Source organism: Octopus bimaculoides, chromosome 6 (assembly GCF_046866305.1).
Source record: "Octopus bimaculoides isolate indiv1 chromosome 6, ASM4686630v1, whole genome shotgun sequence".
Taxonomy (NCBI): Eukaryota; Metazoa; Mollusca; class Cephalopoda; order Octopoda; family Octopodidae; genus Octopus; species Octopus bimaculoides.
This window is the reverse complement of record NC_142933.1, coordinates 28,825,165-28,852,368: the sequence shown is the minus strand read 5'-3', so window position 1 is coordinate 28,852,368 and position 27,204 is coordinate 28,825,165. Positions and strand designations below refer to the sequence as shown.

The 27,204-nt window shown below is 36.4% G+C and overlaps 1 protein-coding gene across 1 annotated transcript in view; it reads left to right on the top strand.

Moving 5' to 3' along the window:
• LOC106874482 (uncharacterized) overlaps positions 1-26,974 on the top strand; it is a 33,797-nt gene extending 6,823 nt beyond the window's left edge. Inside the window, exons 3-16 of the mRNA XM_089353452.1 lie at positions 743-834; positions 1,041-1,131; positions 2,077-2,168; positions 6,074-6,173; positions 6,889-6,980; positions 7,124-7,214; positions 10,931-11,019; positions 12,067-12,166; positions 13,440-13,531; positions 14,730-14,820; positions 15,220-15,311; positions 24,600-24,699; positions 26,423-26,514; positions 26,943-26,974. Of these exons, the coding sequence (XP_089209578.1) occupies positions 1,094-1,131; positions 2,077-2,168; positions 6,074-6,173; positions 6,889-6,980; positions 7,124-7,214; positions 10,931-11,019; positions 12,067-12,166; positions 13,440-13,531; positions 14,730-14,820; positions 15,220-15,311; positions 24,600-24,699; positions 26,423-26,514; positions 26,943-26,974 (1,101 nt within the window). The 5' untranslated portion in view covers positions 743-834; positions 1,041-1,093. The remainder of the gene's footprint in view (positions 1-742; positions 835-1,040; positions 1,132-2,076; positions 2,169-6,073; positions 6,174-6,888; positions 6,981-7,123; positions 7,215-10,930; positions 11,020-12,066; positions 12,167-13,439; positions 13,532-14,729; positions 14,821-15,219; positions 15,312-24,599; positions 24,700-26,422; positions 26,515-26,942) is intronic.
• The last annotated feature ends 230 nt before the right edge of the window (positions 26,975-27,204 follow it).

The following is a 27,204-nucleotide window of genomic DNA, read 5'->3' as shown; positions in this document are numbered from 1 at the left end:
AATTTTTTGCAACAGGAAAAGCCAATGATTGCGAAAGCAAGTACATCTCAATTTGTCATTCAGCCAAGTCGAAATACCCATTTACATATCCTGATATTAAACTCTGCCAGTACGTATATACATATATATATTTATTTATTAATGCTATTTCTCTCATCTAATACATAAAGTTATAGTTTTTGTATAAAGCAACAGCTGCGTGGCTTCGGATTTAGTTCCACGAACACATTAGAAAGTGTCTAGCCCCGATTGAATAATACTTTGCAACCCAATATATTAAGTAGAAGCTTTGTGGATAAACTGTGTAATATCACATGGTACAAGACTAGAAATACTCGTTGGGAAATGAGTAGTTCATAAAGCTACTTTATCAGATTGGCACTAGATATATATCGAGGTAGAATGGCGCATGTTAACCACATTCAGATTTAAATACACGTTTAGCTGATTAATAAACACAAAGCTGATTTTTCCGAAATGGACCAGTATAGCTATATGAGGCAAGACAGCAGACTGTTTTATATAACTCCTGCCTCTGAATACGAATAATTTATTAAATCCAGGAAGTATGACAGGATACTTTTACAAAGCAGTATATTGATCTCAGAATGTAAATAAAGATGATATGAAACTGGTACATATTTTTTTTTTTATCAACCCTCAAATTTAAAATTTATGATTAAGTTTTCGGAGTTTATTTTAATTTTAAAAAACATATTTACTGATTTATTTTCAACATCAGGCGCATTGTCGAGTATCAAAGGTGTGCTGACCACCTCAAAGACGAACATTGCTTTGAAGCATTCCGAGGACTCTTTAGAATTACTTGCCCTGGTAAGATTACATTATTAGACTTGTATTATTAGCAAAATATTATCCTTGTCATCATTGTAACATCTAATATAAATTACTAATTATGACATGGATTAAGACCGGAATTAAATGTTGATTCATCTACTCATCTAATATTTCATCAAACTGTCCAAAGGTTATAGCAAAAACAAATAATATGTTGAAATTTGTATATTTTATTTTTTCAGGGAAAGACAATTGCATAGAGTTTTTCAAAGTATATTGTCAACAAGCCGAAGAAATGTTTCCAGTACAATCACCAGATAAGGATTTCTGCAAGTATATATGTTGCTTTTACTCCTCTGACTATTGTTACTACATCTAATAGTTATCTGCTTATATCTTTTATTATACAATCAACTATTTATTATTAATGTTTGTATTATTGGTTAATGCGGCGAGGGATCAGAATCGTTACAATGCTGAGCAAAAATGCGTAGCCGCATTTCGTCCGTCATTATGTTATGTGTTCAAATTCCGTCGAGGTTGATTTTGTCTTTCATCCCTCCGCGGCCCATAAATTGAGTACAAGTCGAACACCAGCCGATGAAGTCGACCACCCCGTCCCCTAAAACTGGTAGCTTTGTTCCAAAATTTGAAATGAATATCTGTTATATTGGTAGAAGTCAAGAAATGCTTACTTGCAGTGCACTAACTTCAATAGGAAACAGTAACTGATTAGTGCTAACTACATCGATTAGTGCTAACAGCTAACACATCTCGACATCAATGTCACTCGAAACATTTTTTAGCAGGTCAAAAAATACACTGTATATTTCCAGTATATGCACAAGTCCATGAATGTGCGACTAAACCTAATGTTTCTGCACGATTCGTGTTAGATTTTAACATATGTATTCTACTGCTTCAGAAAACGCGTTAAAATATATCATATCAAAACTACTATTATTTAAAAAAATTGCTGTTTGTAAATATGATTAGTAAATAAATTTTCCGTATCTTTCTTCAAGTTATAAATCATGAAACATCATTTCTTTAGAATTTTCTATGCTCACTTCGCTATTATATTTATAAATATTATTTTCATTACTAAAGAACCTCTGGATTACAAATGAGACATTGAAATCTATTTACTGTGTTCATTAGAATATATTTTAGCAATCCCAGATATATGAACATTATAAAAACGGGGCAATTTCATTTCAGAAGTTAAATAATTTATGGTTCTTGCGCAATGACGTTCCCATATAAGTTATTTTACAGACGCATACTAATATATGAAGACTGTGCTAATCTGAAGAAACACAAGTGTGCAGGGCACTTTCACCTAATTTCTCTCGTGAATTGTTATGAAGGTAATTTTTTTTTAATCCATTTAATCGATCTTATTTGGGACAGGGCTGCATAGATGCAATAAATTCCCAACACAATTACATTTGTCAAGTTGCTTTTTACGTTCAATTCCATTAATGTTTAAAGCATTGTTGAACTTTAGCAATGTTGGTACGCATTGATTTGCCTTCAGCTCTCAATTCCTGGAGAAGTCATACAGCCGCTGCGATATACTCTGTTCTAGGTGTTTGATCGGTTGAAAATGTGCACAGATCTCATTTTTCCTATTTCTGTGTGCGTCTACGTTTCCCCTGTCTAGCTCTCTCCTCTGGCTCACAGATTTATGCTATATTCTTTTACTTGTCTAAGGTGGTGAGTTATTAGAAACGTTAGCACGCCGGACGAAATGCTTAGCGGCATTTCGTCTGTCTTTACGTTCTGAGTTCAAATTCCACCGAGGTCGACTTTGCCTTCCATCCTTTCGGGATCGGTAAATTAAGTACCAGTTGCGTACTGGTGTCGATCTAATCGACTGGCCTCTCCACAAAAATTTCGGGCCTTGTGCCTAGAGTAGAAAAGGTTATTTTACTTGTTTTATTCATTAGCCTGTGGCGATGATGGGGTCAACGCCTTATTAAGTTTTAGTCGAGCAAATCGACACTAGTACCTCTTTTAAAACCTAGTATTTACTCTATCGTCTCTTGTGCCGAACCGCTACGATCCGAGGACATAACCACACTAACACCAGTTGTCAAGTGGTGGTGGGTGACAAACACAGACATAAAATCATGCATACACACACACACACACACATACATACATACATACATACATACATACATACATGTATGTATGTATGTATGTGCACGACGGCCTTTTATCAGTTTCCGTCCACCAAACCCACTCACAAGATTTCGGTCGGACACTTAGCCTGAAACATGTGACTGAGAAGCAAACTTCTTACCACGTAGTCAATGTTCTTTGTTAAGTTACTAGATCTTGCTAAATATGAATAGAGGGTGCGTAATATATTTGAGGAAGATTTTTTATTTATAAAAAAAATAAAGCAGTTATATAATAACACATAATAACTTCATTAAAAAAAAGCTATGGGGATAAAAATAAACATTCTTTTCCATAATGTTATTCAATAAATCCACCTTCAGCTTCAACAACTGCTTCTGTATGAGATCTAAATCTAAATGCTCGAATCAAGGGGTCTTGGTTCATTTCGGACGTTACTCTGACTGTGGCAGCTTTCAAAGAATCTTTGGTGTTCATTGACCTCTCTCTCAACAACGCTCCACATGTAATAATCCAATGGATTGAGATCTGGGGAATTAGAAGGCCAAATATTAGGGGTTGTGTGACCATGAAAATGTTCAGCCATCCATTCCTGTGTTACTAGAGGCATGCACGATAGTCTGACGTTAGATGTTGACACTAGAATGGCTAATCTACGCGGATAGAGGATCGTGCATTCTTTATGTCTCTATCGTATTACGATATCCGCATAGTGTGCATACCATCTCCTTTTGTAATTTCTGTAACTGAAGTGGCTGGACAGTACACGGTTGGAATATGAAAGGAACTATGAAACACAGTGATCTTCAGGCCTTTTGTGCAACAGCACACTTCAATTTCAATAAAATCATACCTCATCATGTACAAAGTATATAGCATATATATCATGTATATACAAATAAGGTGTGGCCATGTGGTGAGAAATTTAATTCCAAACCGTATGGATCCAGGTTCGGTTCAATGTCGTGGCACATTGAGCAAGCGTCTTCTACTACAGATGATAGACAGAGATTGAAAGAGAAGTGTGTGTCGTTGTGTCTTTATGTTTGGGTTTGACCTCCACCAGCGATTGACAACAGGTGTTGGTGTCTTTATGCCAGTGTAACTTAACGGTTCGACAGAACAGATGCTAAAAAAGCATAAGAACTAAATATTCTTCAAAGTGGTGCCCCAACATGGTAGTAGTCTATTGAATGAAGCAAGGAAAAGACAAACGATATATACCTGCTACCTGCTGCCAAGAGTAAAAAAGAGAGATAGGGATAGACAGAAAAAAGGAAAATATTCCTTGTATATGAAAACTATGGAAATATTTATAAAAAAAAAAACGTTTCATTTAATTTTTCCATAATTTAGTTGTTTTTCATTTTTTACACTGAGTTGAAAAAGTCGCAAAGATTGAAACCGGTACTAAAATGTTCTTCATAAAATTATTTTAGTATTTTCTACTTTGTCTTATTTTCCTTATATATATATTACATGTATATTAAATATGTATACTATTCTATAACTTTGAGATGAGGAATTCTGTACATTATTTACAATGGACGGATAGATGTCCTCGCCTTGTTTGTTGTTATCACAACGTTTCGGCTGATGTAGTCTCAGCCTTCATCAGGTGTTCTGATGGAATTTCAAAGCAAACCCTTTATCTGATTAATGGAGTACACTGCTCTCATTCCTAAGGTATGTTGCTGATGTTATCTTTTTCTGTTGCTGTCATTTTTCAAGTCACTGCCTCAGATTGAACTTATGCTATATGCTCGTCGGCATATAGCGTAGTGGATAAGAGCACGGTTTACTAAACATCGGATTCTAAGTTCAATCCCAGGCAATGACTGGAAAAATAATATCAGCGGGGAAATACCATCAGCAACATACCTTAGGAATGAGAACAGTGTACCCCATTAGTCAAATGAAGAGTTGGGTTCTAAATTCCACCAGAAAACCTGTTGAAAGCTGGAGAGTACATCAGCCGAAACCTTGTGTTAATAACAAACAAGGTAAGGATAACTATCTGTCCATTGTAAATAATTTTCAATTAATATGTATATAGACACATACATAAATATAAATATACATCCATGCGCACTTGTGTGTGTGTACATACATAACCATACACGCATAAATATAAGATATAATTAAAGCGACTGAAGCAGTGTTAATACCAAAAGATAAAATGTAAACGCACCACAAAACAATATGAAAGATTCTCTCATGGTAAATATCGAATGACAGTGTTCGAACACGATATCCACTTGTAAGTGATGATAAATTTTACCTTTTGGTATTTTATTTCTGTCGCTTTAATTATTTTTATTTTGTAATAAATCCACCGTATATATACACCTTGGACTAGGCCCCGCTCAATGGCAGGATTACCAAGTTTTGCTACTTGAGTAGACTGAATTGTTTTGGTCAAGATCACAACGCATCGCCTGGTAGAGGAATCAAAAACAGAATCTTAAAATCATGAGTGCAACACGCAATACACTAAATCCTGCGGTCACTTGGTAAAATCTATTAATAGTCCCTGAACACTGACAATTTTTAACACTAATTGGTTAATGATGCTTTACCTAAAAACATGCATACAGCGTTCTTGTAAAATATTAAGAGAGCGAGTGTGATGGACTCCTACGTAGAACACACTTTAACAAACACATCTTCAAAAATGCAGCACTTACACCATGAAAACATAACGATGGAGCCAATGATATGTACCATTCAGATACACTTCTGCATGGTAACGTAAACTAATACATAATTCGTACAACACAAACACTCCATAAGAGAATTATTGAAAATATAAATATTTACAGGAAACCTAAAACTATCCTTAAAGTTACCGACATTTTCAAATACACATAACAGCAAAATCCAGAAAATAAACACTATTCTAATAATTATAAACATTTTAAATCTACCTTTAAGGACTATATCAGTCCAGCAGTTTTTTGTGAGCAATGTCACAAAATTTTCTAACATCCATTCCACCCTCAGATAGCAGATAACTTTGATACAGATTAGAACTAAATCTTTAGATTTATGGTGTATCATGCAATATTTCGTGTTTATGGTAAAATTGATAAAGAACTACTATAACAACATTTCGAATTTGTAGGACGTATTGATTCGGTTAATTGCCAAGTAAAATACAAGTCAAAATGTTATGAAGCCAAGAAGAAATACCCATTAACATACCCAGATAAGAACAGCTGCTCGTACGTAAATATATATTTATTCCTATTATTTCTATCATCACTAAGGCAGGGAACTGGCAGAATCGTTAGCACGCCGGTCAAATTGCTTTGCGGCATCTCCTCCATCTTTACGTTCTGAATACAAATTCTGCCGAGGTCAGCTTTGCCATTCATTTTCTCGGGATCGACAAAATAAATACCCGTTGGGCACTAGGGCTGACGGAATCGACTTCAACTCTTTCCCGAACTTGTTGGTTTTGTGTCAATATTCGAAATCTATATTTCTTACATCAAAAGAGGACTACAAATAATTTTCTGGAGTAAAGTAATTCACTAGGGTACTGTACTTGATTAGTACTAGATACAGCAATCTCAGGAAGGAGCATTTAAATCACATTCAGGCTTAAACGCAATTTTGAAATATTACAAAATATAAAGCTGATTTATACCATGTACACTAGTATATGAATGTGGAGCTGGGTAACAAATTGTTATATATAACTCCTACCTCTGACTAGAAATAATTGAAGTGTGCAAGGAGAATTACACATAAGAGAAATTTGACCTCACAATGTAAATAATTATTTTTATTGCTAGATGTGTAAAACAGGTGCATAAAGTATTTTTAACTCAAAAATCCGAAATATCGCCAAACGTAAGAATAATTTTCTTTTGTTTTCTTTTTAATATTGAAATAATGTTTACCGGTTTTTTTTTGTTTGTTTTCACCGACCAGGCGCCTTACTGTTCTTGAAAAATGTGCTGAAACTTCGAAAGATGAACATTGCATCGAATCATTTAAAAGGGCCCATCAAATTGAATGCCCTCGTAAGATGATTTTATTAGTCTTGAATCATTGATAAAGTTTTATCTTGAAATCTACCTGAATTATTTCCATCAACTGTCACACAAAATAGTTCTGAAGAATTTTAAAGAGTAAAGAAATAAACATTAAATTTTACCTTTTTCAGCGAAAGGTGGCTGCATAGAGTTATTCCAAAAATTGTGTCCCGAAGTCGAAAAAGATCTTCCGATACGATCACCAGATAAGGATTACTGCAGGTGTGTATACTATTTTTACACCTCTGACAAGTCTAATTATTATAGCTATCGTTTTCATGTATATTATAAATTATATAATAAATTATACATTGGTATCACCCAGTGTTAATTACTAATATTTGTTACATTGGCACAAATATTAGTGCCAAGAAATATGTTCTTGGAATGTACTAGATTCAATAGGAATCAGTAACTGACTAATGCTAAAATACATCGATCGGAAATGGTACATTTAGACGACAATACTAGTTAAGCTAACTTGAGACACATAGATATAGGTAATTCCCAACAAAGCTCAAATTCCCAAACGTGCGATTAGGACATTATTTCGCATCAGCTTTTCAAAATACATTTAATACTTCAGAAATCTTGTAGTAATATTTCATCATCTCGAAATACGTGCACTTCATAATACTTTTATTTAAAACTAGCAGTATAGCCCGGCTTTGCCCGGGATTAAGTTGAGATTATTAAGCTAATCAAGTTCTTTATTTCAAACCAAACTAAGTAACATGACGTCAAATTTGGGCAGAATCAGTTTGCAACTGGAGCGCATGGGTTGGGAGTTTGATCGGCAAAGGTGATCAGGTTACACATGCCATCCCTTTCAAAACACCACCGCCATCATCTAAACCCTCTTTGCCCATGGGTTAGGAACCCTTCCAGCAAGGAAAATAGAATGACCAAAAGGGCTCCCGATTCTCTGTGTCAGAAACGGTTCTGTTCAGATCACAACGAAGTCTTAAGTATGTATATATATATATATATATATGTTTTGAAATATATTAGCGCGCCAAAACGAAGACTTTTGAATTTTACCATTAAGCTGTAAATAGCAGAACCATATGCACGCGCACCCATGACGGTGGGCAACTCTGTATACGATTCTGATGATTGCGGTTACATTACAAATCAGGCTGAAGTGGAATGGACAAATGGTAAGATTTGTTAAATCCGAAACCGGTTCCTGTTTAAGAATGCTTTTTTAGGTCATTTTAAATGTCTTGCCCGCTCACGTTTTGGTATGCTGCTATATTTCATGTTGAGAACAATTTAGGTCTTAATAGACACAAGATGTGATCTATTTCTAGCACATTAATTGTCCACGTTATTGGTCAACGTTATTTTTTTTAAATGTACCTTAATCCCCTGAGATTGCAGATACTATTTCTGAATCTCTTTGATTCTTTAGATGTGCTGGCCTCCTGATATTTAATCGATATTAATTAATATATGATTAATTACCAGATTTTATAATAATATTTTACCCATTACCCATGTTCTCATACTGAATATATACGACGCAGTAAATATTTTCTGCAGATATATTCCTGGAATTAGCGCGCCAAAACGAAGACTTTTGAATTTTACCATTAAGCTGTAATTAGCAGAACCATATGCACGCGCACCCATGGCGGTGGGCAACTCTGTATACGATTCTGATGATTGCGGTTACATTACAAATCAGGCTGAAGAGGAATGGACAAATGGTAAGATTTGTTAAATCCGAAACCGGTTCCTGTTTAAGAATGCTTTTTTAGGTCATTTTAAATGTCTTGCCCGCTCACGTTTTGGTATGCTGCTATATTTCATGTTGAGAACAATTTAGGTCTTAATAGACACAAGATGTGATCTATTTCTAGCACATTAATTGTCCACGTTAGTGGTCAACGTTATTTTTTTTAAATATACCTTAATCCCCTGAGATTGCAGATACTATTTCTGAATCTCTTTGAATCTTTAGATGTGCTGGCCTCCTGATAATTCATCGATATTAATTAATACATGATTAATTACCAGATTTTATAATAATATTTTACCCATTATATATATATATATATATATATATATATATATATATATATATATATATATATATATATATATATATATATATATATATATGAGAACACGGATGTTACGTAAGAAAAACGTTAATGTTCGAAACTGCAGCAGTCCACAGATAATTCTTTATTCTGTATATTTCTCATTATGTCTTGTTCTGGCGTTTTGCGAAATTTTTCTGGAGAACATTATTTTTTTGTGGTTGGGTCGTTGATGGCCTCTTTCTAGCATATTGGATGTCCACCTAGTGGTCATCCCTTATACACGTGTAATACAAATTTTTCTGAATTTTCAGATTTGTTATATGCTAGGCCACTAGGTTTTAAATTGAAATAATATTTAATTTATCATCCTATATATATATATATATATATATATGTATATATATATATATATATATATATATATATACATATATATATATATATATATATATATATATATATATATATATATATATATATATATATATATATATATATATATATATATATATATATATATATATATATATATATGAGCAACACACACATACACACACGCACGTATGTACACCAATTGCATACATATTTTTTGTACGCATACATGTTCGTATGTGTGTGTGCGTTGCCCGTATATCAACAAAGCACACACACACACACACACACACACACACACACACACATATTGCCTTACATATATATACGGATAAATACGGATAAATGATTTAAAATAAATATATTTTGGAAATAGTGATTTACGGTACAATACCTAGAAACGTGAAAATCAGACCACATGGGTTTGTTTACGTCAATTCGGCAGTTTCCATAAAAAGTGTTGGGAAAGATCGTGAAAGAGATAGAGAGAGCGCGCTCTCCCGCCCTTACACACATGCCAATTATCTCTCTTTCCTTCTTTCTTTTTCTCTCTCTCTGTCTCACACACACAGCAACATTACACAGACACATGCTGCTCTCTCACACTAACAAAAGAACTTCACATACACACCACACTTTCCGTCTCACATACTCACTATAAAAAGATAGCGTCAATTTCTTTTTGGCAACATGTGTTTTGTGTGTAATGTTGCTGTGTGTGTGAGAGAAAGAAAGAAAGAAAGAAAGAAGGAAAGAAAGAAAGAAAGAAAAAAGAAAGAAAGATAAATGGCATGTGTGTGTAAGGGAGGGAGAGAGAGAGAGGGGGGGTATTTTTTTCTTTTTGCTTGTTGTTTGCTGCTTACCACACAACTGTTAAGACGCTGGCAAACAAATTGTAACTCTCTTTCACCCTGCCTCTCACAAACATACAATTTCTCTCTCTCCTTCACGCGCAAACTTCGAAATTGGTAAAAGTTATGGTTGAAAATCGATTTTTACAGGTATATGCGGGTACCTCTGAGAGAGAAAGTTGACGAAAATGCACATTGGGTCATTCCGAATCTCCTCCTAAAATTAGAGCAACATGCGTGCTAATTTGTGGACGTGCATAAACTACATTCACGTACACACAAAAACACACACACACACACATATATATATTCGGATTATGAATTGAAAATAATTGTTTTGGAACTGAGGTCTAACTATGAAACTTAAAACAATTTTGTTCAAATTTTCTAAGCGAATCTAGCCAGTATTTTTCAAAATCTTTTTCATTAGAAGACAGAGCCAAGGGTAAGCAATCACCTTTTAAAACATATTTCCCATTTGATGAGGAAATATTTTATTAATTCCTGAAATATAAACATTAGACATGGTGGAAGTTTGATATCAGATGTTAAAGACTGTAAATACTACGAGATATTTTAAATTGGTACAGAGTCTGACAAAACTAGTCAAACATATATAGGTATTTCCTTTTGTACAATGATGTTCATTTTTCGTATATTTCAGACGAATACTCACATATCAAATATGTGCTATGAATAAGCAACACAAATGCGAAATGGACTTCATGTCCTATGCTAACATAGTTTGTGATGGTAAGATATTTATAGTTATTTATTTATTTATTGTATCTCATTTGCGGATAGGCTTTGTCATGAAGCTAAATTCGAAACAGAGTTTAATTTTGGCACGTAACGTTTTACAATCAATTCAAATTAAGGTTTGAGAAAACACTATTGGCCTTTATCAACGTTACTATGCATTGATTTACTTTTCGATCTTACTTCCTGATAACATAATAGAAGAGGTCCCACATGATGTATATTATGTTTTTCCATCTGTCTACTCGTTGTGAGACAGATCTCATTTTTGTTCCTGTACTAATTTCTGTGTTTGTTGAAATTTTTGCAGCCTAACTCTTTTTCTTTCCACTCACATTTTCTTAAAGAATGGTCCTTGCCAGGTTATTAGATCTTGTTAAATATGCATACTATTCATTCTTACGGTAATCTCCATGTTGTATTTCTGATTAGCAGCGTGAAACAACACAGGAATTGTAAAAAAAAAAAAACAAGTCATAAGTGTACTGACAGTATAAAAGCTCGCAGAATACCTAAATGTACCTTTAGAATTAACGACATTTTTCAAAAGCCAGAATATAAACGGTATTTCAATAATTATAAGCATTACCGAGGCTGCGAACTGGCAGAATTATTTAGCATTCCGAACGACATGCCTAGCGATATTTCGTCCGTTTTACTTTCTGAGTTCAAATTCCACCGATGTCGACATCTTTTACGGGTCAATAAAATAAGTAGGTCTTGAACACTGAGATCGATGCAGTCGACTTAGCAAAACTTATCCGAAAACTGTTCGCCTTATGCCAAAATTTGAAATCAATAATTATAAGCATTATTGTTTTTTTATCTACATTTTAGAATACAACAGCAGCCAAACTAGTTTTCGTGTACAACATTACTAAGTTTTATGAAATCCATACCATTTTCCAGTTCCGTGTTACACGTGACAACAAATAACTTTGATTCACAGGAGATACAAACGTTTAAATTTGTTAAGAAGTATGTAACATTTCGTCTTTAATAATATTTGAAAATTGAATATCTAAAATATATCTATTTTAGAACAAGCAGACGCGGGTGATTGCAAAGCAATGTACCAATTAACTTGCTATGTAGCCAAAAGAGACTATCCACCAATGCATCCAGATAAGTACCACTGCCAGTGCGTATATACATTTGCTGCTACTACTACTACTACTACTACTACTACTACTACTACTACTACTACTACTGCTGCTGCTGTTGTTGCTGCTGCTGCTACCACTGCTGCTACTGCCACTGCTGCTTTACTACTACAACTACTGCTGCTGCTCTACTACTACTACTACTACTACTACTACTACTACTACTACTATTACTATTACTATTACTACTTATACTTCAGCTTACAATAACACTTATTTATTTCTATAAATCAAAAGTTGTGTAAGTTAAGATTATCGATTGGTGGTCATGTAGTTTCGGATTTGGTTCCACTGTGCAATATTTTTGGCGATTGATTTCTTTATAATTACCTTTTTAACTGGATATTACGTGTAGTTGTGCGTATGTGTATATCTGTGTGTTCAGAGTGTGTGCTTGTATGTATGTGAAAGTGTGTGTGTGTGCGTGTGTGTATGTTTGTGTGTGTGTCGATATGACCAGTTAAACGCTTTACCCCAATAAATGTAATAAATGCGCCCTTTTAAAGCGTAGCCAGGCTCATGGGCCCGGTTTCCTAGTTTCAATGGTGTATGTGTTCCCCAGCTGGACGAGACGCCAGTCCATCGCAGCGTTACTCATTTTTGCCAGCTGAGTGGACTGGAGCAACGTGAAATGAAGTGTTTTGCTCAAGAACACAACGTGTCGCCCAGTCCAGGAATCGAAACCACAATTTTATGATCATGAAGCTGAGACCGCGCCTCCACTACCCCAATAAAACCTCAGTCTAATTACTGATACGGGTAAACATAATAGACTAAAGCCGTACAGTGATATTGTCAATAGTTAATTACTAACAATTTCTGCATTGGCAAACAAGGCTACCAATAATTGATTGGAATGCAGTAGTTCACTAGTGTATTCTACCTAATTTATACTAAATTATCTTCCTCGCAAAGGGCATCTCAACTCATGTTTAGTAGGGTACTAAACATAAAGCTGACTTCTACTACTCTATGGACAAGTATAGAAATGTGGAGCTAGGCAACAAACTGTTCAATATAACCCCAGTCTCTGAATACGAAAAATTCCATAAAACTTGGAAGTGTGAAAAGATAGTTACTCATACAAGTAATTTGACCTCACAGTGTAAATAATGACTACACTGCTACATATTTGAAACTGGTACATAATTTTTTATCAATACGTAAACTAGAAATATTACTAAGTTAATGAATAATGCTTTATGATTTCTAATTTTAAGTAATGCTTATCTATTTATTTTCTTCATCTAGGCGCATAGCCACATATCAAAAGTGTGCTGAGAAATTCGAAGACAAACATTGCATCGAATCGTTTAAAAGAGTTTATAACAGTACTTGCATGAGTATGATTATTTTATCAATTTAGAATATTGGCAAAATCAAATCAGTTAAAGTATGAAAACGGGCAATATAAAAGTAAAGTTATTCTTTAAAGTTTATTTGCCAATAGAATGTGGCGGTCCTATAAATGACGATGTTACTATTGTTTAAAAGCCTAAGGAAAAATATCTTTTCCAGCTGGCTGTCGACACACAATCTGTATCCGTATAGTGTTTGCAAGGGAGGTCATCGCACCCATCTCCAGACTTACGTGATAGTCACAAACTACGGTTTCTGGGTGTTTACTCGTCCTCAGTGTGAGATGATTATTGGCTGTTGATGAAAGCTTTCTCCACTCGCAAACACTATATATTCTTTAAGCGACACACAGACGCTGATCTCATATAGAGAAAAACAACTTGCTTTACATCTCTCAGCAAGAGATATGCAGTAACAGTATCGAATAGTAAAGTTCATTTACCAACAGAATGTGCCGGTCCTATAAAGGACAATGTTACCATTGTTTAATCCCCAAGAAAACATCTTTTCCATGTTACTGCATATGTTGGCAAATAAACTTTACTATTCAATACTGTTATTGCATATCCTTTGCTGAGAGATTTAAAACGAGTTGTCTTTCTCTACACGAGATCAACGTCTGTGTGTCGCTTAAAGAATATATAGTGTTTGCGAGTGGAGAAAGCTTTCATCAACATCCAGTAATCATCTCACAATGAGGACGGGTAAGCACCCAGAAACCATGGTCTGTGAGTATCATGTAAGGCTGGAGATGAGAGCGATTACCTCCCTTGCAAACACTTTACGGACACAGGCTGTGTGTCGATATCCAGCTGGAAAAGATATTTTCCTGAGGCTTAAACAACAGTAACATCGTCCTTTATAGGACTGCCACATTCTATTGGCAAATTAACTCTACTATTCGATACTGTTACTGCATATCTCTCGCTGGGAGATTTAAAACCAATTGTTTTTCTTTAAATCTACTTGAAATAGCTATTTCTGTTGCCAAAAACAAATTCACAAACATTTATACAGAAACTACTTTTGTTATCATGAAATATGGGGCATAGATTACAAATGATGACATGGAATAAGACCAGAATCGTATATTTTAATTAAGATGTATATTTGAATGTTTCCTCGAACTCTCAAGAAGTATGAGATAAAAAAAAAATATTAAATGTAGACATTATTTTTCAGAGGCAACAGAGAACTGCAATATTATATTCAGAACATTTTGTCCTCAAGCCATAACAGATTATCCTATACATATCGATAAATATTCCTGCAGGTACATATGTTGTTTTTATTCCATTGAATGTTATTATTACATATAATATTGAAATGTATATACTTAAATATGCAGTAGTATCACTAACATACTAATAGTTCTTATGATGTAGAATTTTTAATATTTCATCTTCAAAATCAGAGAGCACCGGTTCAAAAATTAGTACGTAAATTATATTTTGTCTTGAATAAGAAATACTTTATCAAGTCTGAAAATTAGACACTCGAAATTTAATATCAGTACCTGAAGAGTACATATGTTGCTAGATATTTCAAATTGGTATAAAGTTTAGAAGCCCAAATAGCTTGAACACACTACATCGATTATCCAAAATAGCACCAATACATGAAGCATTTTTTTCATTGATGAAAGGATGTTATATTCTTTTTTATATTCCAGACGCTTACTCGCATACGAAAAATGCGCTATTTCGTTGAAGCACGAATGCGCTGAGATCTTCCACTTATATGCTCTCATCTTTTGTTCATATGGTAAGATTTTGCTGTTAATTTAATTTAGTTTACTGAGGGATAGGCTCTGTCAACGCAGTAAATTTCTATTAGGAATTACAGTAATAAAGTTCATTTTTACAATCAAATCATACGTTTACAATTAATTCATATCAACGCTTGAGAAAGAAATATTAGCTGGTACTAATGTTAGTATTCGTACCAGCTAATAATGTTTTTTTTCAAGCATTGATTTGTCTTCAGCTTTGACTTCCTGGTGAATCATAGAAGAGGTGCCATGTGCTCCGTACAAGGTTTTCCCATCAGTTAGCGGAGAGCATCGGATCTTGTTATCTACATTAATAACGTCAGTGTCCATCAACATTTCCTTGCTTTCCTAATTTTCTTTCTGCTAGCAGTTTGTTAAAGAATTTTCTTTGCCATGTTATTAGAAATAAGCATACCGTCACTATTGCCTTTTTTCAGATTTGTAACATTGAATTCTCTACCATGTGGTGGATAGTTTCGCGTGCCCTCTCACTGATTTGGTCCAAATACAAGATACATAGGATATTCCACCTAATCTCAAGTGCTTCTGTTTTCCTTTTATCTATGTTGTAAAGATCCATATTTCGCATGCGTATGTACCCTTCAGCGTGTCAATGGTTTATGGTGCCCTTATTCATTCTAATATTATGCATGGGGGTGATGTTTCTAATCTTCCATATTGGCTCATGCCATTTTACTGCGCTCATTTTCTTCAGAACCCCTTGGTTTTTATCCCTGATTAATAGTTGCTTCCACATATTTGATATACAGTTAATATCTAGTTTTTCACTTTGGACATGCATGTCATGTTCTGATGAAATCCTTGGAATTTGGTATGAGCATGTCTTGTACAGTTTTCATCTTAATCAAACTTATTGGAAACCATGCAAAGGTACTGTCTAAGTTGATCAATTTATTCTAACTTACTGCCAGTTTATCCACTTGCAAGATAGACTTTGTTGATAGAAATAGTTTTATTGCATTATAGAATTCACTAAAAGTAAACTTCGGCATTAAGGTGTGCAGAATAGAGAAGTGGAGGAAATAGCTTTTCATCAATGAAGACCAACTAAGTGCCACATAGGTTCGTTGATCGTTTCTGTTGTCTAGCCAGGAAGGCGCAGCAATATGCAAACAGAGATTAGACCTCGGAAAAAGAACGGCTAATCCGCACGGATGGAAAATTGTAAATCCCTACACTTCCATCATAATAGATATCCTGAAAGTATGTATAACATTCTTTGTACGAGGTTATGCATCGCAGATTTTCGGCACTATTTTCATACCCCAACACTTTAATTTCCACAAAGATATGAATCACTATGTACAGACTTCGTAAGTATATATAAATATTTATATGTGTGCATGTTTGTGTGTGTGTGTGTGTGTGTGTGTGTGTGTGTGTGTGTGTGTGTGTGTGTGTGTGTGTGTGTGTGTCTGCATCCATGTATATATGCATATATAACATGCAAGTATCGAGGTGTTGGAAGAAAGTTGGCTTCAAGTAAATATTAAACATATCTTTCAAAGAGAATAGAAGTTTATTGAGATGGAAGGTTGTAGGTTTTTTTCTGATCGAAGTACGATAAACGTAAAAAAAGTTATTTACATATTTCATGCGAATAAGACTACAAGAATTGAGAAATTAAGCAGATAAGATCCGGGCTACATATGTTTCATAGCGAGCGGAACCTCGGAAATGGTAAATGTGTAAGTGAGGTGTATACTGCAGGCTACACTTCAGACCAAGGATAGCTTGATTAAATGAAAGTGTACATTGTGGCAAGGAGGTACATTTTAACAGATGGAAGAGTCAATCACAATGTATAAAGAACACAGAAGGAGTGGGGAATATAAATATAGAGAGAAATTAGGATTACAATAAGGAAAAAGAAAAAATACATAAGGTAGTGAGAAGAAAGAAGAATTTAAGCAAGGTCATTTGACCGGTAGTATTCATTAGAGCTATTTTGGCCGAATCACAGAAATCAGTGAGAGGAGTGGTATTTGAAAAAGATAATGTAGAGGGGAGATGGTGAGGAAATACATTTAATCAAGGGGAAGAAAAAGTATGCATGAAGAAAGCAAGATAAAGTGGGCAAGAATCGTGGCGGATACTACTAGCAATCAATTAAGGAGTGTATATTGTGTGCGTTGAGCGTGTTTACAGCATGAAGTTGTAGAGGTTCTATGTCGGTGTATATACTTGCAAGTTTACATGATGGGGGTGGTGGAGTAGGACAATTTTATAGATGGGATTAAATAATTTTAAGGGCGATAGATTTAAGGGGATAGATTTAGGGATAAATTTAGGGGAAAGATTTAGGCAAAAGTTTTTTGAGTAGAGCGTAGAAGAGTTTAGATACTTGAGTCTAACATTAAGGGCGAAGAGGGGTGAAACCAGATAACGTCGCGCGTTCATATTCGTTTAATCCCATTTGGGGGTTTCTTGGGTGGGGATAGGGTTTTGGAGGTACATGCTCGTGTCTGTTTCGGTGAGTTTCAATGTATATAAGATTTGGAGTCATCTGGCAGGAGGGTTGTATATATATATATATATATATATATATATATATATATATATATATATATATATACTAGATATACTAGATATAATACCCGGCGTTGCAAGGGTCAGAAAGTAGTAAATATTTAGAGGGTCTAGTTATGTTGTCAGTCTACATTACAGCAGTCCGGACCTCAAACGGTAGTGCAAAAATGAATTGGGCATTCCAAAGTTTTATAGAGTTTTATTTAGGTTAAGGTTAGAGTTAACAATGCAATTTGAGATCACTCAGTCTATGACAAATAAGTGTTTGTCCGTCCATGTGGTGACTCGTGTTGTATACCTCTCTGTATCACTGCTGCCCGGCGCTATCCGATGATGCAACATTGTAGTGTGCATTGCAATGGTGTGTAGAGAGATTTTGGGGTTTATCAGATGTAGACACAGAGAGTGAATCCAAATTTGTATTTAACAAGTGAGCATTTTGGGGGATTGGGCTGTTTAAACAATCGTTAAGTACAACTGTCGTTAAAATGGGGAGAGTGATTGTATGTTGATTAGTTGTCATGACGAATGGGTAGTTTCGACGATGAATGTTTGTCCACACGATTTATGTCGCACAGTGCCCGAAACTGCCATAGCGAATGCGTTCCATGTATCTCTGCCCTTTTCATAAGCCTCTATCAGTTAATTGGCGTAATATTGCATGCCTCCTTTCTGCTTACACATTGAATGCATTAGAAGCGCATAAGAAAATACTGATCGGTTGAAGTTACGTCCTTAAAGATGCTCGATCGACCATTAAGCCATTGTTGGAGTAATTATCCCTTCTATTTTTTTTAAAAACCTAGATGCTGTCCTAAGAGGGTTGTAACTTAATAGGTTTCTCTTTGTGAAATGGGTTGACTGTGTGCTGTTAGTTTTAGAGTAAAAGCGGATGTAAAGTCCATTACACACGTCTGAGAGGATGCTGTCTAAATCAGCTGCTTTGTGAAACTGTACGTTACCTTTTCACAGTATAAACAGTTACGAATTCTCATCCTAATACCCCTTGGTAGACAATATTTTTCGTTCTACTCCGAGGTGAGTAAACGAAGAGACTTTCCTTGCTTCCCACCCGGGAACAATCGACGTATAGCTGACCGTGTGAGAAGCATGATTCATCAAAATGCAACCCTGCCACCGATAGTGTCTGCCCCTGTGACATTGCAAAACAGTCTAAGCTGGAACTGCAGACGGTGAAATGCAAAGAGAATATCTGCACCAGATGGAATGAGGGGGATTCTGGGGATGAAAACGTCCTCACCTTTGCCACAGCCGGACAAAATGGTGACTTCAAGAACGTACTTCATAGCCTTCTTAATAACCAAGCGTGTCCCATTGCAAAGCTTTCGAGGGTCTAAATTCCTCAGCAGCATGACAGGAACTCCGAATTTAACTTCCAGTGTATGTGGGGGCAGCCCAGGTGGGTCAAGGGAATTAAGAAACTCCAATGGATAGTTCACTGCCTGGTCGTCGTCGGATACAGAATCGATTGACCTTAGACGTGCAGTCTTCCGGGAAGCGAATGCAGCAGCTTAGCGTTGAGAGCGATCACTGAACTGTTTTTTGGAGCCAAAATGACTCTTTCGGAAATCGAATTCATGTGAAGGTAGTTCCTTTGTAGATTTTGAAAGACATGTGCCTCTAGCTCATCGGAATTACTGACAGGGATGCAGAGGTGAGTTAGTGACAGTTCCCCGTTTTCATCGAGCGGAACAATACCGTTTCCGATTGACAATATGTCACATGCAAAATCTGATGCCATCTGGTCACCACGAAGCTGTGCCCTGATGTTTGTTTTGAGAGACAATGTTGTAACATTTTTCCACAGCACAGAGAACTTTAGGCAGGCTCTGACTACATCTGCCCTGGTTCCCTTGGGTATTACAGGAAGCGTTTGTCGGAAATCGCAAGACAGGAAGAGAGTTATACTATCCATCGTAGCCGGACAGTCTCTCATGTCTTGAAGAGTGGTGTTGAGAGCTTCGAGGGATCGCTTGTGGGCCATTGTGCATTCATCCCAAACTATCAGCTGGCAACTCCGGAGAAGCAAGCCCTTTCCAGACGTTTTGGTGGTGTTACAGGAAGGCACTTCGGACCTTGTCAAATCAAATGGTAGCTTAAAGGTTGTGTGCGATGTCCTGCCACCGGGCAGTAAAGTGGCTGCAATGCAAGATGAGGCCACAGCTACGGCTACGTCTTTTCGGTGCCTTACTTTAGTCAGGAGAAGCTGAATAACGAACGTTTTTTTTTTTGTCCCTCCAGGTGCATCAAGAAAACAATACCCCCTTTTCGTTTCTACATGTGATCAAGGATGGTACTGTAAGCCCACCGTTGCTCAGGCAGAAGTTTGGGCTCATTTTGCTGAAGGTATTGATTAAGGACTTCAGTGTCATAGGACGTTTCACGTATTAACTCTGTTGGTATTGAAGGCGTCCTGCGTCGCAATGGTTGCGGCACCCCGTATGTAAGTAAGGTATTACCTCCCAGAGAAAAAGTCTTGTTCTCTATGTCAAGTAAAGCAAAGTTGTAAATGAAATCATCTTCAGCAGGCAAGCAGGTATGATGCAGTTGGGCCTGGTAATGGACGTCTTCCGATAGGTCGTGTCTGTACTTTAACCACAATTAATGGGGATCGGGAAGTGCAGGAGTACAGAAAACAGAGCTCTGAGACTTTTCGGTGACTGTGAAACAGCAGCCTCCGCAAGCGTAGTATCCCACTGCGCATAGTTTTCTAGCAGCCCACGTAGTAGGCAGGCCTCCCTAAACGTAGCACATGTATGGCCGCTCACAGTCTTTAGTTGGTCGAAGAACTTTGGAGCCCTTGCCTCGTGAAGCAGTAATTGGAGGGTGAAGCATTCTTGTTGGCTCGGGTGAACCGTGTACACTCTGCCAAGGCAATTATCAAAGTTAATCTAAGGGTGACCATCAACGGTTCGGCCTGACTTCCTTCGCTGCCACTTACACTTATTCCATGTGTAATATGACGGGACTTGAGGATAAAGTAGATCTTGCGCAAACTGGTCTACCTGGCAGAGTTTGAAGAAAGCCGTGAGTGCTATATCTTTTGGTTGCTCAATCAGTCGAGTAGCAGTGGAAGTGGTGAAGTACACACGCTGGCCATTTCGAAGGTGCACAGCAAGCTGCTAGATTGGCGGATGCCTTTGATGCAGTGGAAACCCGAAAATGCGACAGAAGGCTTCGTTATTACTTATGTACCTGCCTACTTGATATTGCGTTATTTCATCTCGGACTCCGTCTGGTTGCAGACCGAACACAGCAGTATCAGAGCCTTTGCTGATGTACTTGCACACATGTCTGATGGACTTTACAGAATTGCAGAGCTCGACATTTATGTGAGCATCGAATGCTTTCGACAGGACCAGGCAGTAAGACACCGTCAATCTGTTGTCTACTTCATACGGACTAACATGCGCTGTGAATCCACCGTCCTCTGGTTTCCTTCTTCTATACAGAGGGTACCCATCGTACCTGGATTGTGTTTCCTGGAGGAATTGTTTTGGGTATTTCTTGCTGCAAACTCACTTTTGTGCAAAGCAATCGAAGGTTGAATCCTCGTCCCAGGGTCCATGGATCATGTTAGCCTTCTCTGTCTCAAAGAGAGTCCTTTCGATAGAGGGGTCAAATTGTCAATTGCATCGAATGAAATCTCTGTGGACAACCAACTTAGGATATGAGCATGAGGAAGACCCCTTTTCTGCTATTTGACGGTATACATGTTGCATCGCACGGGGCCAAATATTTGACCTTTGGTGATGAAGTTCATGAGTCTGTGTAACTTCAAATGGAAGACCCGCGCAATGAGATCATGTCTGTCTTTGGCCTGCTGACCCTAAAAACGTTATATTCCAATCTCCCCTCAACACCCAAGATTACAGATGAAAGTGAGTACGCCTGTAGTAGCGGACGTAGGCCATTGCGTCTTGACTTCTTTCGTGCATGTAACGTGGGCCGCCAGTGAAAGATGACGGCAAGATGCACACCTGACACAACCCTCCGGGCGATACGTCTTTGCTGAGACCATCCCTAAGATGGATGTAGCTGTCAGATCGAAGTTTCTGCTGGTTAAATCTGATATAGGATAACTTCTCAGATACCATTTTGCACAAACATCGACGGCAAATTGGTGGAACAGGTCACACGCTCGCTGGGGGTGGTTAGTGTAGTCGTGACGGAGCATAAAGCGGTATGAGTAGAACTGCATGCACGAAACTTGTTTGGTACTCGTTTCGTTTCGTCTGGTGAAGACTCAGCAGGCATCTTCTTCGCGCACAAAAATAAGTGGATACTGGAGCGTGTGTGTCTCGTTGATGCGCTTAACAGTTAGGTCACGGCACGAAAGAACAATGCTTCTTGGGTTGTGCAGTTCACCGCCGAGCACAATGGCAATTTCGTTGCAATTGGGCAAATTGTAGCGGCCAGAATGGTCGTTTCCCGACCGTTTGTCAGCGTCAATAACCGCTGTGACGTCCGGCACTGATGGAAATTCCAAGGCATACTTAAAGCTCTTTACCGAAGAGTTATGCATGTGCAACATTTCCTGGGGTTGAAGAATTACTTCAAAACTTGTGCCGAGGGAGATAGTTCTTCGGCCTGCTGCCTGTGTTTCGTAGTCACCGACAAAGTAAACCTGGAGGAACTGTGGCGTTTCGTTGGCAGCGTGTAGAAGGGCTCCATTTCTGTGGTAAATCTGCCCCTGAATTTTAAATGTAGGCAAGAAGTCACCTTCCCTAACGATATTAGCATCAAATTATATCATCTGAAAGACGCAGTTATACTTTTAATTTTAAACATTGGACTTGGCAAGAACTAAAATGTTGGTGTTCCAAATGGCGTAGTTTAGCGTTAGTATGTTTGAATAAAAGTTTGGCAACGGAAGTTTGTAATGTAGTAGTGCACTGAGCCCCGACAAAGGATGACTTTTGCTTAATTAAGTGCGCCAAAATAGTGTCAATAGGATGAGTAGGGGTGCAAAAAAGTGATGATGCACGCCTTGTTGTCTCTACCCCCTATGTAACACCATACACAGCAACTAAGGCGTGGGTATGGTTAACGGAGAAGCTATTGCAAGCAGTAATAGGGCTTCAAAAGTCTTGACGTGATTTTTTACAACGAACTACCGCTTTGGCCCTCGACTAAGAACGCCTAGTACTCAATGTTACGCATTGGAACTTGCAAAACGTACGGAACACGGGACTTTTTGCTGTTTTCTTCAAAGTAAAAAGTGTAACGATGTAATGACTAAACGTTCGGCAACTGGTTTTTAAGGTAGCATTACATTGAACCCTGGCAAATAAAGGGTACGTGCTTCATTTATTGGGCCCAAAAATGTGTCAAAAAGGTAGCTAGAGGTACAAAACGTGTTGGTGCATGAGCCTTTTTTCATCTCTCCCCTCAAAACATCACATTCACGTGTAAAACGGAGCAATTAACACGTGAACAAAACTTCAGCAACACATGTGCGCATAAGGTCACTTTGTGTGTATGCCCCCGATCACGCGTGCAGGTCACGGGGGTGATTTCTTCGCCATGACCTAGCTCTGACCTTATGGAGTATGTGTATAAAATTTGAGGTCAATCGGACTTTGAATGTGGATTTCTATAAAAAACATAAATGTCTACACACACACACACACTGACACACTGATTCAATTTTATAAATATATATATATATATATATATATATATATATATATATGTTCAAAAGAAGTTGTACTTTAACTTTAATGATAGTGTACTCCCTTGCACCTCTGATCATAAGCCCCCACGTCCTAAATATAGGCTGTGCCCACAACTATCGCAAACATTACTTTTACCGGGGTACATGAATATCATTTTATACGTGTACTCGGGAAAGTGGAATCACCATACGAAACTAAGAAATTGTAAAAATCAAAGAATCTGCCTGTATTTGGATGGTAAAACTGTAACATATATTCCTTTGCACAAGATGTAGCTGTTTGTTATAAAATATTATAAGCTTGTTTTCAATTTTAACCATTATTATATGGGATTTAGTTTCTTATATAAACTACCACTGCCACTACAAATATAGAAATATAACTTTAACTCACAGAGGAGTCAAAATGTTAAAAACTGTGCTTTAGACGGCATAAACTAGTATCTTTGAAATTACAGATGAAATAGGGTTTATTAATGAAATTTACTTAGGATCCAGGAACACTGAAAACTGTTAACATTGATTAGTTAATAATTTTTAATCTTCAGCGGATGCTTAGAGTGTTTTTGAAAAGTATTAGGTGGAGGTAATAGAATTATAGACACCTTCATACAATATCTCTTACTAAACGCATTTCTGCATGGAAAACCGATACAGAAATTGTAAAACACAAAATACGTCATACGAGAATTGTTAGAACTATAAATACTCGTAGATCTAAAGCTATTATAAGAATTAATGTTTTTTTTTTCTAATATTCAAATCAGCAAAATTCAAGGAATAAGGAACATTTCTTAATTATAAACACTATTTTAATCTACCTTGAAGACTACAATACCAGCCGAAAAATATTTCGAGTTCAATATTGAATATTTTATAGCAACCTATCCATCTTTAGCATCCATATTATTGATGACAACTCATAACTTTCATTCAGATTAGAATTAATTGTTTCAATATATCATGTATCATGTGATAGTTCATCATTATAAGAATATTTAAGAACTTAATTTTCAAACTCTCAAAATTGTAGGACATGCAGATGCTATTAACTGCCAAATAATGTACAGATCAGTGTGCTCTGAAGCCGTCAATCAATACCCACTGGTATATCCAGATAATTTTCGCTGCCAGTACGTATATTTAATTATTATTACTTTTATCATTAATACAACTTATATTTAATTTTTCAGTTGTGTAATTAAGAAGATCGCTTTGTAAATACATGGTTGTAGTTTCGGCTGTATAGTGCTGCACATTTCGCAAGTGTATTTCACAATTGTCCTCGGTGACTAGTGTCTTTTAACTGAACACGTTAAGCGGAAGACCATCGTAGTGACAAATGTGACTTGGTGCGTGTAGATATATATATATATATATATATATATATATATATATATATATATATATATATATATATATATATATATATGGGAGAATGTACGAAAAAACAACAACAGACGAGGACAGGTGGTGTAAATAACAAAAGGATGTATTAGTATGACGCTCAGGAATACGGCAAGTCTTTGACGTTTCGAGCTACGCTCTTCAACAGAAAGAATACGGAGACAAGGAGAAAAACACGGAGAAAAAAAATTGAATAGTGTTCAGTCAACGGTCAATCATATATATATATATCTATATATATATATATATATTATGCTTGAGTGAATGTGGATGTTTCTCATTCCTTGGCAACTGTTTTAGTCTTAGAAATAATACATTTCTAAATCTCTGAGAGAGTTGTATGCAGTAGTGATACGATGAAGTAGTTGTATGCTGTCAATTTAATGTGACAGTCCCCTGAAGAGAATAATACTACTGTTGGTTAGACCTAGGAAGCTGCACCGCTTCCTGTCGGCCTTGACATATTTCCTGTGTCCTTATGTTTTAGTCTTGTTTGCATCCCCGTAATTAGGCGGTTTCTCTAAGGAAAAGACTAAGGGATATATATGATATAAATGAAGTAATGAGGTCCATATGATAAACAAGAACACTTCAGGGAAATGTCCGAACAAGGCTTCAGCCCAGTGACTAAAACGGGTAAAAATAATAAATTAAACCTGTACAAGGATATCATCAGCAGTTAATTACTAACACTTTTTGCATTGGTACAAGACTACTAGTAATTAATTGGACGCAGAAGTTCACTAATGTACTCTATCTGAGTGTCGCTTTTAGCAGAGTGCTAAATCTAAAGCTGATTTCTACTGTATGGACAAGGATAGAAATGTGGAGCTAGGCAACAGACTGTTCGGTATAACTCCGGCATCTGAATACGAATAATTTCATAATAATTAGAAGTACGATAGTTACTGATAGCAATGATAGTGACTATCTTGGTAGATATCTGAAACTGATATTTTCATTCGAAAATCAGAAATATTGTCGTATCTATGAATAATGTGTTTTGCTTTTTAATATTGGTTTCAAACAAAGGCGGTGAGCTGGCAGAAACGTTAGCACGCCGGGCGAAATGCTTAGCGGTATTTCGTCTATCCTTTCGTTGTGAATTCAAACTCCGTCAACGTTGCCTTTTTCTTTCATCAATTCAGGATCGATAATTTAAGTACCAGTTGCGTACTGGGTCGATCTAATCGATTGGGCCCATCGCCTAAAATATCGGGCCTTGTGCCTAGAGTAGAAAAGAATATTGGTTGCAAACAAACGGCTACCACACAAAATAGGTAGCAGGTAGTGTAAATTGCTGAGTCGTATTTCATCCGTCTTCACGTTCTAATTCCGTTGAGGTCGACTTTACCGTCCACCCTTTCGAAATCGATAAAATAAGTACCAGTTCCTAAATTTGAAATCAATACTGAATTAACGTTTGCCGATTTCTTTTTCTTCGTCCAGGCGCATTAAGTTATTTCAAGAGTGTGCTGTGAGTTTCAAAGATAAACATTGTGTGGAAACATTTCAAAAAACCTATAAAGTTGAATGCCCATGTAAGATTAATTGTTTTTAATTTTAAAATCACGTTAGCTGTTCAAAATATAATTTATTGTTTTGAAAAAAAAATTCATAATTTGTTGTTTATAAGTTGGATTACAAAATAATGTTTTGTACCTTAGTTCTAATGATTAACCTTAAAACAATTTTGTGGGAATTTTTCAAGCAAAATTCGATGGTATTTTTTAAAATTTCCTCTTCATTCGCAGATAGCCACTGCCTAAAAAATCTGCTTCTAAAATATATTTCCTGTCTTGATAAGGAAATATCTTACCTATCCTGGATAATAGAAACGTTAGGAGCTGTAGCAATTAGATCTGAGAATTATTAAATGGCACACAATTTGTCAACACTAGTGAGATTGACACTTACCACAAGGATATTCTTTTATATGCAATCATTTTCTCGTATTTGTATATTCCAGACAAAGACACGCGTATCAAAATTGTACAATGAAGAAAAATGAGAAGTGTTCAAAAGAGATTTGACATGCTTTATTTTATCTTTTTTTGCGAAGGTAATTGTTTTTATTAGTTATCTTTTTTTTTGCAGTAGACTGCTGTATCGCTGTAAACTCTAAACAGAAATTATATTTGTCAAGTTACGTTTTACAATCAATTCAAATTAATGCTTGCGTGAGAAATATTCCCCTGCACCAATGTAATATACATTGAATTGTTTTCAGT